The sequence below is a fragment of the Cynocephalus volans genome, chromosome 8, assembly GCF_027409185.1.
Source record: "Cynocephalus volans isolate mCynVol1 chromosome 8, mCynVol1.pri, whole genome shotgun sequence".
NCBI lineage: Eukaryota > Metazoa > Chordata > Mammalia > Dermoptera > Cynocephalidae > Cynocephalus > Cynocephalus volans.
In genome coordinates, this window is record NC_084467.1 from 81918735 (window position 1) to 81936242 (window position 17508).

At 32.5% G+C, this 17508-nt stretch overlaps 1 protein-coding gene across 1 annotated transcript in view; it reads left to right on the forward strand.

Moving 5' to 3' along the window:
- Positions 1–15689, forward strand: part of CCDC18 (coiled-coil domain containing 18) — a 73964-nt gene extending 58275 nt beyond the window's left edge. The window contains exons 25-30 of the mRNA XM_063105435.1: positions 947–1150; positions 2937–3074; positions 5482–5682; positions 7227–7694; positions 10221–10275; positions 15563–15689. Coding sequence (XP_062961505.1) covers positions 947–1150; positions 2937–3074; positions 5482–5682; positions 7227–7694; positions 10221–10235 — 1026 coding nt within the window. The 3' untranslated portion in view covers positions 10236–10275; positions 15563–15689. The remainder of the gene's footprint in view (positions 1–946; positions 1151–2936; positions 3075–5481; positions 5683–7226; positions 7695–10220; positions 10276–15562) is intronic.
- The last annotated feature ends 1819 nt before the right edge of the window (positions 15690–17508 follow it).

Consider the following 17508-nt stretch of genomic DNA (forward strand, 5'->3'; position numbering starts at 1 on the left):
GAATTAAAGATACAGATATGAATAAAATACAGTCTTTTGTCCTTGAGGAACTCCATCCAGAGAATGGATAAACAAATGATAATTGTACATTATTGAGGCCAAGTGCATGAAGTTGCCAGATGAAGTCTGATGATTTCAGATCATCAGTTTGCATGTGTGATATCACTCATTCCATCCACTTGCCTTTTTAAAAAGTGAGTTTATTTCTTGAGCCCTTGTAGCCTTTTTTTGTTTTTAAATATTTAACTTTAAAACTTCAGATTTAGCTCTTCATTGTGTTGGACTGATTATCTGTCTTCCACTGTAGAATAAAAACTAACTTAACGTTCACTGATTTTGTTTTCTCTGTGAAGCAGTACTTTACTAGGGATTTAACTGAGTAATATAAAAATATTTCAGAGGGAGTAGCAGCCCCAGAGACAAGTTACACTTTCATAGATAATAAGGTCATGACCTTAACCCAGCTGTGTGGATTAATGGTGGATTTTGATTATCCATGCCAACATATTCTCCATCTTTGACATGGATAATCAAATGTTAACTTCTTTTTTCTCTTTATATTATTATGTATTGTCATAAATGTTACATTCATAATGATAAAGATTTATACAGCTTGTATATATTAGTCATACAAAATATATCAATGAGTCCCAGATTTATTCCAGTACTTTTGTCATTTTCTTTTTTTTTTTTTTTTTTCATTATTTTAATTCTCTGTTATTTTATTTATTTATTTTTGGTGGCTGGCCGGTACTTGGCATTTTCTTATCACTAAAAAAAATTTTTTTTCCTAAATTTCAGTTTCACAGTGAGTGATACTTATTGTAAAATTTTATAGGGGTTTAGTAGGGAGGGGGAAATTCACTTATTAAAAGAGAAATCGGAATAAGAAATAAGTTATCTATATGTTTCATTTTGAAACCTACAAATATCTTATGCTTTTCAGGTTTTGAAAGAGCAGGAACAGTACATTGCCACTCAGTACAAAGAGGCCATAGATTTGGGTCAAGAATTGAGGGTGACCCAGGAGCAGATGCAGAACTCTCGTACAGAGTTGGTGGAGGCTCATCGTCAACAAGTTCAAGCACAGAGAGAAATAGAAAGGCTCTCCAGTGAACTGGAGGATATAAAGCAACTCTCTAAAGAGAAAGTAATCCCTATTTGATAAAATTTTATATTATTAAAAACATTAAAAATTTTAATATTTGCTTTCTTAAACTTTAGAATATAGTTTACAGAGATGAATTGTGTTGCACAACAAAATGAATTAATGCCATAGAACTGTATACTTAAAAATAGTTAGAATGGTAAATTTTATATTGTGTATATTTTACCATAATTTTAAAAAGAAAAAAAGTTAACTTTTATATTTAGGTAACTTTGTAAATAATAACTAGGAAGTCCTTCAGAACTAAGTTTTGCCCAAACTAATTAGTTCTCAATAAATTGAGGTATAAGGCACATTTAGACTTTCAAGTGAGTTTGAGCTATCATCTGAAGAAAAAAATAAAGCCAATAAACCTTTTTCCAGTAAAAGTTTTATATTTGTAGCCACTCTTATAAATGCAAACTGACTGTACAAATTTCTAACTGTTAGGAAACATGGAGTTTAAAACCCTTTGGGAGGTAAAGTGCTTTTAAAAAGCAAGAGTACTTATATAAATTTAATTTCTCCAGTGTAAGGTAGGAAGGTAATTTGGTTTAAGAATATTTAGATTGGTATACTTGTGTTAATATCGGTTATACTTAGATTTTGAGAAAAGTGTGTTTATGATGTTCCAGAAAAGTTGTTGTGATTTTTCTGCCTTCTATTATGGTTACTAATTCAACATATTTTTACTTTTAATTTTTATTAAACCTAACTATGTTATTCACATTTCTGGGTGGTTAAACTAATATGAAATATATAGGGGATTTTTATTAGAGATATTTTAAATATTTGGGCATCTGCTAGGAAAACGGAAGCTATCTACTTGTATCTCATTTCTGTCCTTATCAATAGTACCTCTCATTTCTGTCTTTATCAATAGTACCTAAGTATAGTACAGTTAGTTTTATTTGATAAACTAAGCTCGCTTAATCAAAAAAATGAGTTAAAGTGGAGAATTATTTAAATTGACAGTTTTTTGAATATTATATTTTAACTCAAAACTAAATGTATATTTATTGTTAATCTTTGATGTGGGGCTAAACTTTGGTTCTTTTGATATGTTATTTGATTAAAATTTTACCTAGTATTTCTTGCATAAGCCATACTCATATACTATCATTTATAGTTTTCAATTTTGGTTTCTTTAAAGTGGAGGAAAAATTAAAAGATATTTGAAAATCAGTCAGTATAACATTTGTTACATATTTTTTGCGGGGCTTCCCACAGTATTTTACAACTATCTTGACTGCTTCTGATTGGGTAGTAAATGCTTATGACTTGCTTGTTGAGCTGTTTCAAAACATATAACTTGGCTTTTATACAAAAACTTTCCTTTTGTATACATATTCTATCAGTGAGTGCTCATAGTATTATTAGGTAATTAAAATCACAAGCACAGCTAGCATAAACTAGCATAAATGGGTTTGTATGAAAACACCTGACTATTTATAAGCAAACATTGTGTCTGGTGAGCAAAAATGCACAGGCATACCTAAGAGTAGATTATTATCTGCTGAAGTTCAGCATCCTGTGGTTATTAGTTTGTTTTACAGAAAGCATTAGTGAACTTCTATTATATTATGATAGTAAACAATATACTAATATTCTTCCATTAGTGTTCCCTTAAATGTCTAGATTTTAACGTGTACTGTTTAGTTATTTAACTTTGCATGTGTATTTATGTAATATAAAAGATTAACTACTTCCACCAATACACTGGATTGGTTTAACTATAAAAACCAAATAAACATGTTACATAGCCTTTATTCAATATGTCATTTTTAAGGAAGCTCGTGGAAACCATTTAGCTGAAGAACTGGGGGCTTCTCAAGTACGTGAAGCTCATTTAGAAGCAAGAATGCAAGCAGAAATCAAGAAATTGTCTGCGGAAGTAGATTCTCTCAAAGAAGCTTATCACATGGAGGTAAAAAAAAATTTAATTTGTTCTGTTAGCCCTTGCTAAAGTGGGTTGACCTGTCTGGACAGAAGTATGAGTCTAGCTCTTAAATGTTCATTATAGAATAACACATTGTGGGCTTCATTTCTGGTAGTCTAAACATACAACTTTTACTTCATATCCAATGAGCTAGTACACTGTGGGGATAAAAGCTTGAATTCTTGAGCCAGGCAGCCTAGTTCCAAATTCCAGCTTGCCACTGAGCACCTGTATGACCTTGGGCAAGTTACTTCATCTCTCTGTCTAAAATGTATATAATAATGGTATCTATCTCATAGAACTGTAGTGAGTGTAAATTAATATATGTAAATTTCTTGGACCAGAGCGTGACTCATCATCATATCATTGTTTATAAAATAACACTTGGACAGAGTTTACGTTTAGGATGATGAAAAAGTTTTGGAAATAGAGGTGGTGGTCACAGAGCATTGTGAATGTAACCCACCAAATTGTATGTTTAAAAATGCCTAAAATGGCAAACCTCATGTTATATATATTTTACCATAATAAAATAAAATAGCACTTGCGGAAAACTAACTGGAGATATTTAATAACTGATATAAACAGTTTCTTGTCATGTGAATCTATAATGTTTTGTGATTTTCTACATTTGTTCTGATAGGAAGTTAGAGAGGCAATGCAAGAACCTTTTTATCTATCAGTATGTCCTGAGCCTTTATAGAAATGGACAGTCTTGTAAATTAGAGTAGCATTTTTCATCTTTTTAAAAGCTACATTTGAAGATATTACTCAAAATCTTTGTATAAGATCTAAGTAAATTACTTACTGAATTTAGTGCTATTAAAGCATTTTTCTGTATGGAAAGGATTGCAAATAACGTTTATTTTAAACTCCTTTCAAGGGAGTTTGCTAATTTTTTGTGAGGGATTGGAGGGGCTTGTGGTGACCATGTCTTGCTTAAATGCATTTAGATTCAAATCTCATTGAAAACATTGTGCCTGCCAAACTAAACACATTTGCAAGCTGAATCCAATCTTCAGAGCAAGAGATTGTGACCCTTCATCTTTAGAGACAGATGTGAATGCTTTTGGACTCAGGATAATTACTTAATTGATACTACCCGCTCAGCTTAGTGACTATCAGTAGTAATTAGTTCATCTCAAGTGTTTGCCCTTACCTACTCATTACATTTTTATTATATGGCCTCTTTTCTGCTTTTATCTGCAATTATCCTTTTTCTTTTACTTTTATAAGCCACCTGACATTATTTATAAGCAAATAGTACATAAATTGTAAAGATTGTTTCTAGTATTGTTGTTTAATATTTGGTACTAATATTTTTATTATGTACTTTTATGATGTAAAAATATGTGATGCGTTTTTCTCCTCTTGGTAGTTGATAAAGATTTATTATTAAAGTGTGTATGTTGTTTGAACATAAAAATGAGAAGATATGATATTAACATAATAGAGAGTGAGAAAAAGGGATCAATAATTTTTAATATCTTTTTAAAATACAGGCTTTAGAATTGTCAGAAAATTTACTTAATATTAATTGCAATCTCCTGATTTTTTGGATGTGAATAAGATTGTTTTAACATTTTATTGTGGAACATTTTAAACATATTCAAAAATAGAATAGTATAAAATTTAACTTTAATAATTATCATCTTGTGGCCAATTTTATTTCATCTATAAATATATTGACCATTTTATATAAAAGGGAATACTTTTGAGAATAAAAAGAAATACTGTTAGTAATTACATCAGGACACCAGGCATAGAACCCAGACACTCCTAGGCATACTGGGAAGTATGGTAAACATATCTTTAACCTCACTCACTTCCCTTTCTCCCCTCCCCAGCATATTATTTTGAAACAAATTCCAGACATCCTTATTTCATCTGTAAACACTTCAATAAGTATCTCTAAAACGGCTGTCCTTAGAAAACATAACCACAATACCATTATCACACCTAAAAATTGACAGTAATTTTATCTTTTTGGTGGCTGGTCAGTACAGGGATCTGAACTCTTGACCTTGGTATTGTAACACCATCCTCTAACCAATTCAGCTAACTGGCCAGTCCAACAGTAATTTTTTAATATCATCAAATACTCATTGTTCAGATTTCCCTTATTGTCTCAAAAATTTCTTTGTAATTTATTTGTTCAAATCAGGATCCAAATAGAGTTCATTGCATAGATTAACTGTTCTTGAGTAAATTTAAGATTATAGTTTCCTTCTCTCCCTTTATTCCCCTAATATTTTATTTGTTGAGAAATCGGATGTTTGTAGATACAAACAGAATTTACTTTCTTTTAAGAAAAAGTGAAAGTATTAGAAGATTATTGAAACCAACTCTAACCTATTTCTTTCTTTTTTCCTCTTCTAATTTTGGGTCTGTATAGATGATTTCACATCAAGAGAACCATGCAAAGTGGAAGATTTCTGCTGACTCTCAAAAGACTTCTGTTCAGCAACTAAATGAACAGTTAGAGAAGGCAAAACTGGAATTAGAAGAAGCTCAAGACACTGTAAGCAATTTACATCAACAAGTCCAAGACAGGAATGAGGTAATTGAAGCTGCAAACGAAGCATTACTTATTAAAGTAAGTAAACATATAAAAGTAATGAAACGTATAAAAGTAGTGAAAAAGTAAATTTGTGACTTATTTTTTCTGTCCTTCTGAGAGAAAGAAGAAAGGCTTAAAGAAGAGAAGAAGCAGGTACAACTGTAACAATTTAGAAGTAGCTATAAAAGAAATTCCATTGACAGCATCAGTAAATGACAGAGAACAAAATCAGAAGTAATCAGAAGTGAGAGGGAAGAGAGAAACAGTGTTTGAGATAACTGGTCTTTCTAGCTTCACTTCAGCTCATACCCTAGCATTTGAGGGCAACTGGAGCAAATGGCAAAGCTGAGACCATTTTCTGAGAGCCCTGAAGGCATCACTGTATTATGGCACACTGCAATAATGTTCACAACAGTGACCCTCTTTGAGTCTTAAGAAAAAGTTGAATTATGTTTTATGTATTCAGTATACTACATTTCATTGTAAAAGTTATGCGTTAAATGGAATTTTATTTATCTGAGATACCGCATATCTCAGTTATGGCTAAGTAATGCATAAAAGGGGGAAAAAAAACTCCATCTGTGCACAGTCCTATTCTGTGTCAACTCTATAACTACTTTATTGTGATTGATTATAAGAATGTGAATGTATGATTTACTACAAAATATTGGCACTCTAGCAACTTATAAATAACAGTTATCTAAATAAAGTAGGATAAAGACATGAAAGAACTGACATGTGCATGTTAAACTTTCATTTTGTAATGTATACTGTGGTGGTTATAACAGTTTTAGCTATAAACACAGTATTTTTAGAAACCAAATTTAAGAATAGATACTATCAGATTGAAAGTGACTGACTTAGAAATATGTATCTTATAGAAATCTGTAAGAAAAGGAGAATGTATTTGAATGGGAGACTACAGTACTTATATTATTTAGCTTTTAAAATTAAAATGTCATCTCTTCATTTTTTTAGACTTTATGGTTTTGGATCTTATTCCTAGGATCCCAAAGCTGTGTCAAAGGACCCAAATGAAAGACATGGACAAATAATAGAAATGAAAAGTTTATTTAATAAGGATTGATTTATTAAATATTGTTAATCGTTTTCTTAAAGTAGAATATAAAGCAGAATAGCTAATAGACATTTATTTCCTATTAGAAATTCTGAAGAGAATCCTTTTTTGTGTCTGTACATGTTAGATTAAGAAAAGATAGTGTACTTTTATACTTTTGCAGGGAAATTCTTAGATTTAAGATTTCAGTCTTGAATAGAAATTGATATTGTCATTAACACTAAAAAAAGTCTATAAGGAAAATCCAGTTTTTATGGAATTCCTTAGAATACCTTAAACATGTTTCAAATGAACATATTTAATAGTCCCACAGTGAAGCTATCTTAAATAGTAAAGGGTTCAAATGGATCTTGGAAAACTCTCAAGAGTTGTTGTGAAAAGAATTCCTGTATTGGGATGAAGGTTGACTTAGACGATTTCTAAGAGTCTTATGATTTTCTAAGTAGTTCATTCACTTAACAAAAATGTATTAAGCACCGACTATATACCAATTTTTCTACAGGAATCAGAATTAACTAGATTACAAGCCAAGTTTTCTGGACATGAAAGGGCAGAAGACATCAAGTTTCTACCAGCCTCATTAGTACCTCCAACAGCAATTCTGTCTGATAGTCAAGATCCAAAGTTTGTTGAACATTCTCACACACCTTCTTTCAAATGCAGAAAACTGCGTCGCTCTATTAGTGCCAGTGACCTTAGTTTCAAAACTCATGGTGAGGAAGATCTTTCTGAAGAATTACTACAGGACTTAAAGAAAATGCAATTGGGACAGTCTTCAACATTAGAAGAAAGCCATAAGGATCTGACGTCTACCCAGTCAGATTCGTTTAAACCTCTCACATATAACCTAGAAGATGATAGTTCTGAGTGTAATGACTTTAGTACTCTTAGTGGAATGTTAAGATACATAAACAAAGAAGTAAGACTATTAAAAAAGTCTTCTATGCAAACAGGTGCTGGTTTAACTCAGGTATGTATTTCATATCTTATAAGTTGTAATAATTTGTCTCTAATGAATATCGTTTTATTACTTGGAGGAAAATTTATATATTTAAATGAAGCATGCCATGTCATGAAAGTCCTGATTGTATGTGTTTGTCTTAGGTCAATAATGGACATATAAGTGTTGGAAAGGAATAGAGAAAAGTTACTTCTCTTTAGTAATAGACAACTGTTAAGTGGGAAAACAAAAACTTTTTAAAAAAGAACCTTAAATTCACAGAAAGGTGACTTAAAAGTGACTTTAACATCTCTAAGAAAAAACCTACTATTCAAAAAAGAAAGATTTTAAATTTTATGCATTAAGTATAACTAATACTAAAAATACTAGGTATGATGTGAGATAATGGGGGGAGAGGGAGAGACAGAGGGAGGGAGACAGCAGGAAGTGAAATGAAAAATAGAGAGAAGAAATATGCAATGAGAGGAATCAAGAGAAAGTAAGTTTTGAGGATCAGAATAAGTTTTTGTTAGCTATCACTGACCTTTGAAAAGTTAATTTACTGACTAGCCATTATTAAAAAGTAAGAATAAAAGGCAACTCTCCCCATCTTAATACCTTTTGACCCTAAGATATTTCTTTGCTCTATGTTCACCTTTCCTTCTTTTCCTTTTCTCTTTAAGAGAAAGATGTATCCTCTTCTTTTTTTTAGGGAGAACCCCTTGAACGTGTACGTTCATTTCATTTAAATTCATACCCACTCTATTCATGTCCATTGTTGCTACCTCCATACCACCCTTCTCACTCTGTTCTGTATTTGGCCCTTGAATATTAAATTTACTGAACTGTCTTCTTGGAAATCACAAAAAATCTCGTTATAAATTAATTTAGCAGCTTCTTTCTTTTCAGCTTTTGTAGATTTAACAGTATCCATTCCCCCTTCTTACATTTCTCTCTTCTCTTGACTTTTATGATTTCCATTTTCTGGTTCTTCTCTTCTTTCTAATTACGTTCTCACTTTGCTCCTCATATTCCTTACGCTTTATAATATAGCATTTAATCTGTACTCTGCCTATGGAAATAAAGAATCCCTTTCAAATAATGTCAGCTTTTTTCAAATGCCCATTTGCATCATTTTCAAACACTTCAAGATAACTTCGGTGGTCTAAAAAGTTAAAAAAAATTTTTTTTAGAATAGATCCAAGACAAAGACTGTGGCGCTTCTTTTCATTTCTATACATCCTTCCTTACATTAGTAGAACTTTTTCTAATTGTCTTCGTGTGCCATGTTCATATTTAATCTGTACTGTCAAAAAATCATTTTCTTTGGTACGGTAAGTAACTAAAGTTTAAAAGTTTGCTTTGAAGGTGTCATCAGATATTACATTTATTTCCAATGCATGGTGTGAGTTTCACTCTGTCAGGAATGAAACCAGCTGACTGGGTGTGGGTAGGATTTACCTCATCAGCTGATTTGTGTAAAGGACCCTTAAGCAATTTATTTTAAGCAGTGGAAGGGCCAAGGGGCACCGTTGGGCTGTGTGTAGGGCATCAACTGGCCTTAATCCAGCCCTGCACCAGAATGTACAGTCATAAGAGTTAGCTCCCTTTCTTGTGTGGCAAACCAAGTACTGATTTTCTGAATGATTAACTATATTGGCAGTCCCATTCACAATAAAGCCTCTAATTACAGCAATGTTCTGCTTTCAGCTTCAGAACTCAAAATATTACACATGTACACAATTTCAGGGAGTTCAGAGACTTCACATTAACTCCACTTCTGATCCTATTTTGGATTAGACCAGTGGAAGTGCTGTGAATGCTGATTAGTTAGCTCATTCACAGTTTATTAGCCATTTATGAGAAGTATCATTTCAATCTATTATTTCCAAAAAGGAGTGTAAGTAGTTTACAAAATATGGAATATATACCATGCAGTAAAATGAAAATAAGAAATGAGAAAATCAGCTATAGGGGAAACAAAGATGGAAAAAAACAGGATGAAGCTGGAGTATAGGTAAATACCTAGAGACGTGATAACGTTTTCAGATTCACAGCCCAAGTAAAGACCAAGGTGTGACAAGAAGATTTGACCTGTATTTTTTAAATCTCCTAGGCCTTTACCTCTATTTTTCTACTTCTCTATGTTTTGCTGCTTTTATATGCAAACATTTCCCTTTTGTCTTTTTTCTTTTCCTGCTATTTTTAATTCTTCTCTCTTTTTCATCGACTTTTTTCATATGGCCATTTGCCCTTTACTGTGCCTTCAAACTACAATGTGACACTATCTAAACATCTTATTTTAATGACCCGTTTTGAATTTTAAAATCAGTTTAGTTTAACCTTGCACTCAGACCCACCCTTCCAAAACCAGAATTACTTGTTTTTTATATCCATGCGGTCCATTATTGATTTTTTCTGATTCAGATTTTTCAGTTGATTAAGTATGTCCCACTCTTGCTGTAAATTATGTTCCTGATCATTACAGTGAACTTTTAGTGCTAAAAGAGTATAAAAATATTTCATATTTTAATCTATTATTTTGCATTATCCTAGGGAGAAAATATGTGATTAAAAGAAGACATCATGTGATGAAAAAATGGAATTTTGGGTACTTATTATATGTAGCTCATACTTCATAGAAGTGATTATTTTATTGCTTTTTAATAAATTTTATATTTCAATATTTTTAAAGAAAGCCCCTTCTTCTAAAATTTAATTGTATTTTTAGTGAAAATTATTTAATTCATTTTATTCATTATTTTTTGGTTAAACTTGCTGCTTTCCTTTCTTTGTTTTTTCATCTAAAAATCATTGTTAAAATGCATAATATATACACTGAGTAATTTAAATTTTCAATCATACTACCATATTATTGGCTTATTTTTCTAGTAATACTTAATTTTTAAAATTAGTAATATGAATTTAGAAGTTATCCTGCCACAGGTTCATAATTATACTAAAACTAGCTGGGTTTTGTTGAGTATTTACTATTTATCAGGGACTGTTCTAGGCACTTTATATTTATTAACTGATTTAATCCTCATAACAACCCTGTGAAGTAGATACTATTATTGTTCCTGTTTTACAGGAAGAATTATTTAACATAATGATACAGGTTATGTGTTCCAAAGAAATTGATGTGTTGTAAGTATCAAGAGATGGACTTTGGGTTAGTCTATGTTGTAAATGGTTAGCTACATGGTAGAATAAAAATAGTGCAGCACAATTAAGATGACATATTTAAGCCTTCAAATTTAAAAATCTCTCAGGAGTTCAATATTAATGGCTTTACACCAAATATTAAATTTGTAAGTGGAAATAAGTAATTTGTAAGAACTTAGTAATATGGAGTTAATCTTTTCTGGTAGTTAAATATTAAAGCTATTAATATGTTGATAGTATCATTTGAACAACACTAATTTGTAATTATTCGTCAGCAGTAGAATAAAGTTTATCTTTTTACTGCTACCTACTAGCAACTTGACCTTAAGAGTTAAGTTACTGATTTATTCTTCTCAGCCTGAGAGATTTAACTAGATAACAAGCCAAAATTTCTGGACACAAAAGGCCAGAAAGCATCAAATTTCTACCAGTCTCATTTGTACCTCCAATAGTAATTATATCTGGCATTCAAGAACCAAAGTGATCAAGAGAGAATACAAATTACCAATATTTAGAATGAAAGGAGGGATATGATTACAGGTCCTACAGACATTTAAAAGTCTGATTAGGAAATATTAAGAACACTTTTATGCCATAAAATTTGACAACTTAGATATTTGACAATTTAGATAAAATGGAGTGATTCCTTGAACAACACAACTTACCAAAACTAACACAGTTGAACTAAAAAATCTAAACAACCTTTTATTTGTAAAAGAAACTGTATTTGCAGTTAAAAAACATTTTCATAAAGAATACTTCAGGCTCAGATAGTTTTACTGGTGAAAGCTAGCAAACATTTAAGGAAGAAATAATATCAATTTTACAGAAACTTTCAGAAAATAAAGGATGAGGGAAAACTTCACAATTCATTTTATGGGGCTTACATAACCACAATACAAAAACCTAATAAGAATATCACATGAAAAAAGTTATCCCTTGTGAACATAGACCAGACAGAAGTCAGCGTACTAAATATCTCAGGCCAAATCTGGCTTGTCCCTGATTTGAAAATAAAAGTTTGTTTATTTATTGTCTGTGGCTGCTTCTCCCCTGTAGCAGCACAATTGAATAGTTGTTGACAAAAACTGTATGGCCACAAAGCCTAAAATATTTACAATTTGGCATTTTACAGAAAAAATTTGTCAACCCCTGACATAGACACAAAAATTCCTAACAAAATATTACCAAGCCAAATCCAGAGATAAAAAAGAATGTTACATAATTACCCAGTGGGTCTTATCCCAGTAAATCAAGGTTGGCTTCCTATTTAAAAATAAATTAATGAGAGCCAGCCCGTGGCTCACTTGGGAGAGTGTGGTGCTGATAACACCAAGGTCATGGGTTCGGATCCCTATATAGGGATGGCCGGTTAGCTCACTTGGGAGAGTGTGGTGCTGACAACACCAAGTCAAGGCTTAAGATCCCCTTACTGGTCATCTTTATTTTATTTTATTTTATTTTTTTTTTTACTGGTCATCTTTAAAAAAAAAAAAAAAAAAAAAGTAAATTAATTAATGTGATTTACAGAAAAAAACATATAATTATCTCAATGGATGCAGAAAAAGCTTTTTTTTTTTTTTTTTTTTTTTGTCTTTTTCGTGACCGGCACTCAGCCAGTGAGTGCACCGGCCATTCCTATATAGGATCCGAACCCGGCAGCGGGAGCGTTGCTGCGCTCCAAGCGCCACACTCTCCCGAGTGCGCCACGGGCTCGGCCCAGAAAAAGCTTTTGAAAAAACTTCAACACCCATTTAGGATAAAAGTTAAACAAATTAGGGATACGGGGAACATCTATGAAAAATCTATAGCTAACATCATACTAAATGGTTAAAAAATTAATGCTTTCTCCCCTAAGATCAGGGACAAGGCAAGAATGTCTGCTTTCATCACTTCTTCAATATTATGCTGGAGGTACTATACAGTATAATATGGCAAGAAAAAAAAAGGTAAACAGATTATAAAGGAAAATGTAAATCTTTATTTGCAGATGACATGATTATATGTATAGAAAGTCCTAATGAATTTTAAAACTAATTACTAGAATAAGTGAGTTTATTAGCAAACTCACAGGATGTAGATCAGTATGCAAGAATTAAATGTATTTCTAGCAGCAAGCAATTTGGAAATAAAAATTTTAAAATATTTACAACAGCAACAAAAAACGTAAAGTACTTTGGAATAAATTTAATGGAAGACACAAAGACCTGTATTCCAAAAACTATAAAACATTGCCAAGACAAATTAGACTTAAATAGATGGAGGTATATGCCACGTTCATGAATGGGAAGACTCTATATTGTTAAGATGTCAGTTCTTACCTAAATTGATCTATGGATTCAATGGAAACCCAAACAAGATCCCAGTAAGTATTTTTTTTAAAGAAATCAACAAGCCAGTTCTAAAATTTAATTGGGAATATCAAGGACCTTGGGTAGACAAAATAATATTGAAAAAGAGCAAAGTTGGAAAATTTACACTACCTGATTTCAAGAATTATTATAAAGTTATGATATTAATAAAACCAAAAGGAGAGTCTATAAGTATATCAATGGAACAGAGTAATAATATATATTTTATATATAATTTAATATATATTTACATATATATGAACATATAGGTCTATTTAATTGATTTTCAACGAGGCACTAAAGTAATTCAATATTGAAAGGAAAGTCTTTAAACAAATAATGATGGTATGATTGGAAAATGAACATCATTCCTACCTCATATAATATATAAAAATTAGGTCAGGATAAAGCATAGATGTAACTGTAAAAGCTAAAGCTATGAATCTTTTAGAGGAAAAATAGGAGAATAACTTCATGACCTTGCGGGGTAGGCAGAGATCTCTTAGAACCCAGAAAGCACTAACTATAAAAGTAAAAGTTAATACTGGACTCATCAAAATTCAAAACTTCTCATCAAAACTCATGATAAAGAAAGGAAAATGCAGACTAAAGGGTAATAGCTATAAATATCTATGTCAGAGCACTTGTATCCAAAATTCATGAAGAATTCACTATAAATCGGTAATAAAAAGACAAGCATCCAATTAAAAAATAGGTAAAAGACTTGAACAGATACTTCACAGAAGAATGTGTGTGAATGGTCATGTGCACATTTACAAGTATTCAACATCTTCAGTCATTAGGGAAATGAAAATTAAAACCACAATGAAATGCCTATTAGGATAACTAATATTAGGAAAACTGACAACACCAAATGATGTGGAGCATTTGGAATCACTTTGGAAAATCGGCAGTACCTTTTAATATTGTATATACATCTACAGTATGACCCAGCAATACCATTTTATTTAGCCAGGAGAAGTGAAAGTATACATCCACCAAAAAGCTTTGTACATTAATGTTCATAGTACCTTTTTTCATCCGTTAACAAAAACTGGAAATAATTCAGATGTCCATCAGTAAAATAATAAATAAGCACTTGATATTTTCATACAACTGAATGCTATAAAAAGAATGAACTACTTTAATCCACAGTAACATGGATAAATCTCAAAAACATAAAGAAACTATACACGAAAGTAAATATTACATGGTTTTATTTTCATTTATGAATTTCAAGAATAAACAAAACCAATCTATAATAATAAAAATCAGAACAGTGGTTACCTCTAGGGGGTGGGGAATTGAATGGAAAGAGGCAGGGGGAAACTTTCTGGGGTAACAAAAATGTTCTTTATCTTGATTAAGTTGCTGGCTACAAAAGTGTGTACATTAGTCAGAGCTCACTGAATTATATGCTTACAGTAGCTGACTTTCACTGTTCATAAATTCTACTTCAATAAAATATTTTAGAAATTTAAAAATAAGAAATGGGATTGGGAGTCAGACATATCTGGATTTGATCCTGGTTTCTCCCGTTTTACAAGCTACATGACCTTGAGCAAGTTTTTAAAAAACTAAACTTCAGTCTCCTTAAAGGTAAAATAAAATGAATATCTACTTAGAAGGATTAATAAGGTAATGCATGTGAAATACTAGTACACTATCTGAATAGAGTAGGTACTCAATAGACAATAGTTGCTATCATCGAGGCAGCATAATCCTGTGATCAAGAGTGTGAGTTCTGGAACCAGGTTAATTCTGGCTAGTTTTGAGCCTGGCTCTGCCACTAGTTTTTTGTGTCACTTTGTGCAAATTACTTAATCTCTCTGTGCCTTTATTTCTTCAACTGTAAAACAGAATAATGGTACTTACCTCAAATAGTTATTATGAGTACTAAACAAGTCAGTACACTTAGAGCACTTACAGTAATACCTGGCATATAGTAAGTGATCAGTAAATGTTAACTAGTAGCTGCTATATTATTCATTTTTTATTTAGCCTAGATATTATGATGGCCTATCATTTCAAATCACTCTCTTGCCATTATCCTAAGATGTCTGATTCTTAATTATATGAGAAAACTACTGAATTTATTAACTGTCTTTTTTCTCCTTTATATTTAAGTTGTTGTATATTGCTAGAGAAAAGCATACAACCCTGCTTTGGTGAAGACTACTAATTTTTCACCAAAATCAGTTCTTCCCCTTTTTCTGTAATAACAGAATTTTAGCAGGGCTCATTACCAGATACTGCATTTCTTAGCCCCTCTATGGCTAAGTTCTTGCCAGTACAATAAGAGCAGAATTGATGTGTGGCACTTCACGCCTGGGCATCAAAATTTTATATATGTACTCTTTCAAGGTCTTTCCCTCTCCCTAGGGCTGGAATTACTTGCAACCTAACTTCAACCATGCAGATGAGGGAAATGCCAGAGGGTATGGTGGAAAACACAGTAAAAGGAACCTGGGTGCCTACATGACCTGGAGCACTCTCCTTGGACTATTACATGAGTGAGAAATAAACTTTTGTCTTTTTTAAACCTCTGAATTTTGAAGATCTCTTTGTAAAGTATAACCTTACCCTAACATACACATTTGTTATTCTCTGCTATTGCCTAAAAATCCTTCTTGGTCTTTATTAATTTTTTTCTCCAACTGAGTCAAACCTTCACAACTTTTCTTACATTTGTCAGGACACCCACACACAGATACATACACATTTAGCAGATGACTTCACTTCTGACTTCAAAGAGAGAGTGGCAGCCATCAGAAGAGAATTCCCACAATATCCTACCTCTAAATTAAAAAACATAATCTGAATCTGCATTTAGTTTACTTCTTTGTCATCTTTGTGAACGCTAGGTTTCCTTCTAGGTAGATAATCTGTAACGCTTGTGTTTTGAATCCCTTTTTTGTCTCCTTTAAGACTTCCCTTCATCAGTTATTTCCTTTCAACTATATCTTCAATCTTTTCCTGTGTTCTGGCTTTTTCCCATTGCTACGGCCTGAATGTATCACCCCAAAATTCATATGTTGAAATCCAACCTCCAGGGTGTTGGTATTAGAAGGTGGACCCTTTGGGAGGTGAGTAGGGTTACTGCCTTTATTACAGAGGCCTGAGGGAGACCCCTCTATGTGAGGACACAGTGAGAAGGTGCTGTCTCTGTACCAGAAAGCAGTACACAGACCTCACCAAAACCAGTCTGCCCAAAACCTCACCAAAAACCAATCTGCCAGAGCCTTGATCTTAGATTTCCCAGCTCCAGAACTGTGAGAAATAAATTTCTGTTGCTTATAAGCTTCCCAGTTTATGGTATGTTGTTATGGCAGCTGGAATGGACTAAGACACCCATCGGCATTAAACACGATCACCTCTCTCCTAACATAAGAAAAACGTTTTCCTCAATCTCACACTCCCAGTCTAGCTACCCTTCTTTTCACACATACCCTTTCATGGCCCCAGATTCTTGACAGAGTTAAGCTGCTGTTTCCGTTTCATTACTTTGTTATCACTCCTCAATGTACACTCTGCCTTTTGATGTCACCTTAGTTTGTTTTCATCAAGACCTTTCTGCTAACAAAGTATCGGTGTGGCAGCCCATTGCTGAGCACTAAAGATAAAATGTAGAGCCAGATAGAAACATTTATTTTACAAAGTGCCATGAAGGGGAAGTAGAAGGTGCTGTGAGAGTTCATATCTAGGTCAGAAGAGGCTTCCTAGAAGAAATTACTTTTAAATTAAGACCAAAGGATGAGAAGTAAAATCAGACAAAAGGTGGGGGACATGGAGGAAGGGGAATGGTGGTGAGGAGAGAAGCAAAGTGCTGTGGAGATGTATGTGGGCAGCAAGAAGAATATTTTAAGCAGAGGGAAGGGCATGTATATAGATTTGGATGAAAGACTGGTTTTGAAGATTTTTTGCAATTTCAGATGTCCTCATCTTTTCTAGATTTGGGGAGTCACTTTTCCCTTTAATACTGAAAAATAATAACCCTAGCCCCCCTTTTCATGTGCCTACAAGAAGTCCAGTTTTTTGGGTAGTTCTTTTACCTAGATATATTTCAGAATCTTTTAGGAATACTTTATGTTCTATAAATCTACCCTGATTATCACTTGTCACCTTAGCCAGAGAGGCAAAAATTGGCAGTATGGATTCTGTAACTGGCCAGTTTAAACGTTTTATTTAATTTACGGCTATACCAGAGATGCATGCATAATAGGTGAGACCATGTTCTTGTGTTTGCAGGCGATGTCCAATTAATTTCACCTTGTTTTGATTCCATGGTTACCATGCAACCTTGTAATTGTACATTTGCTTCCCACACA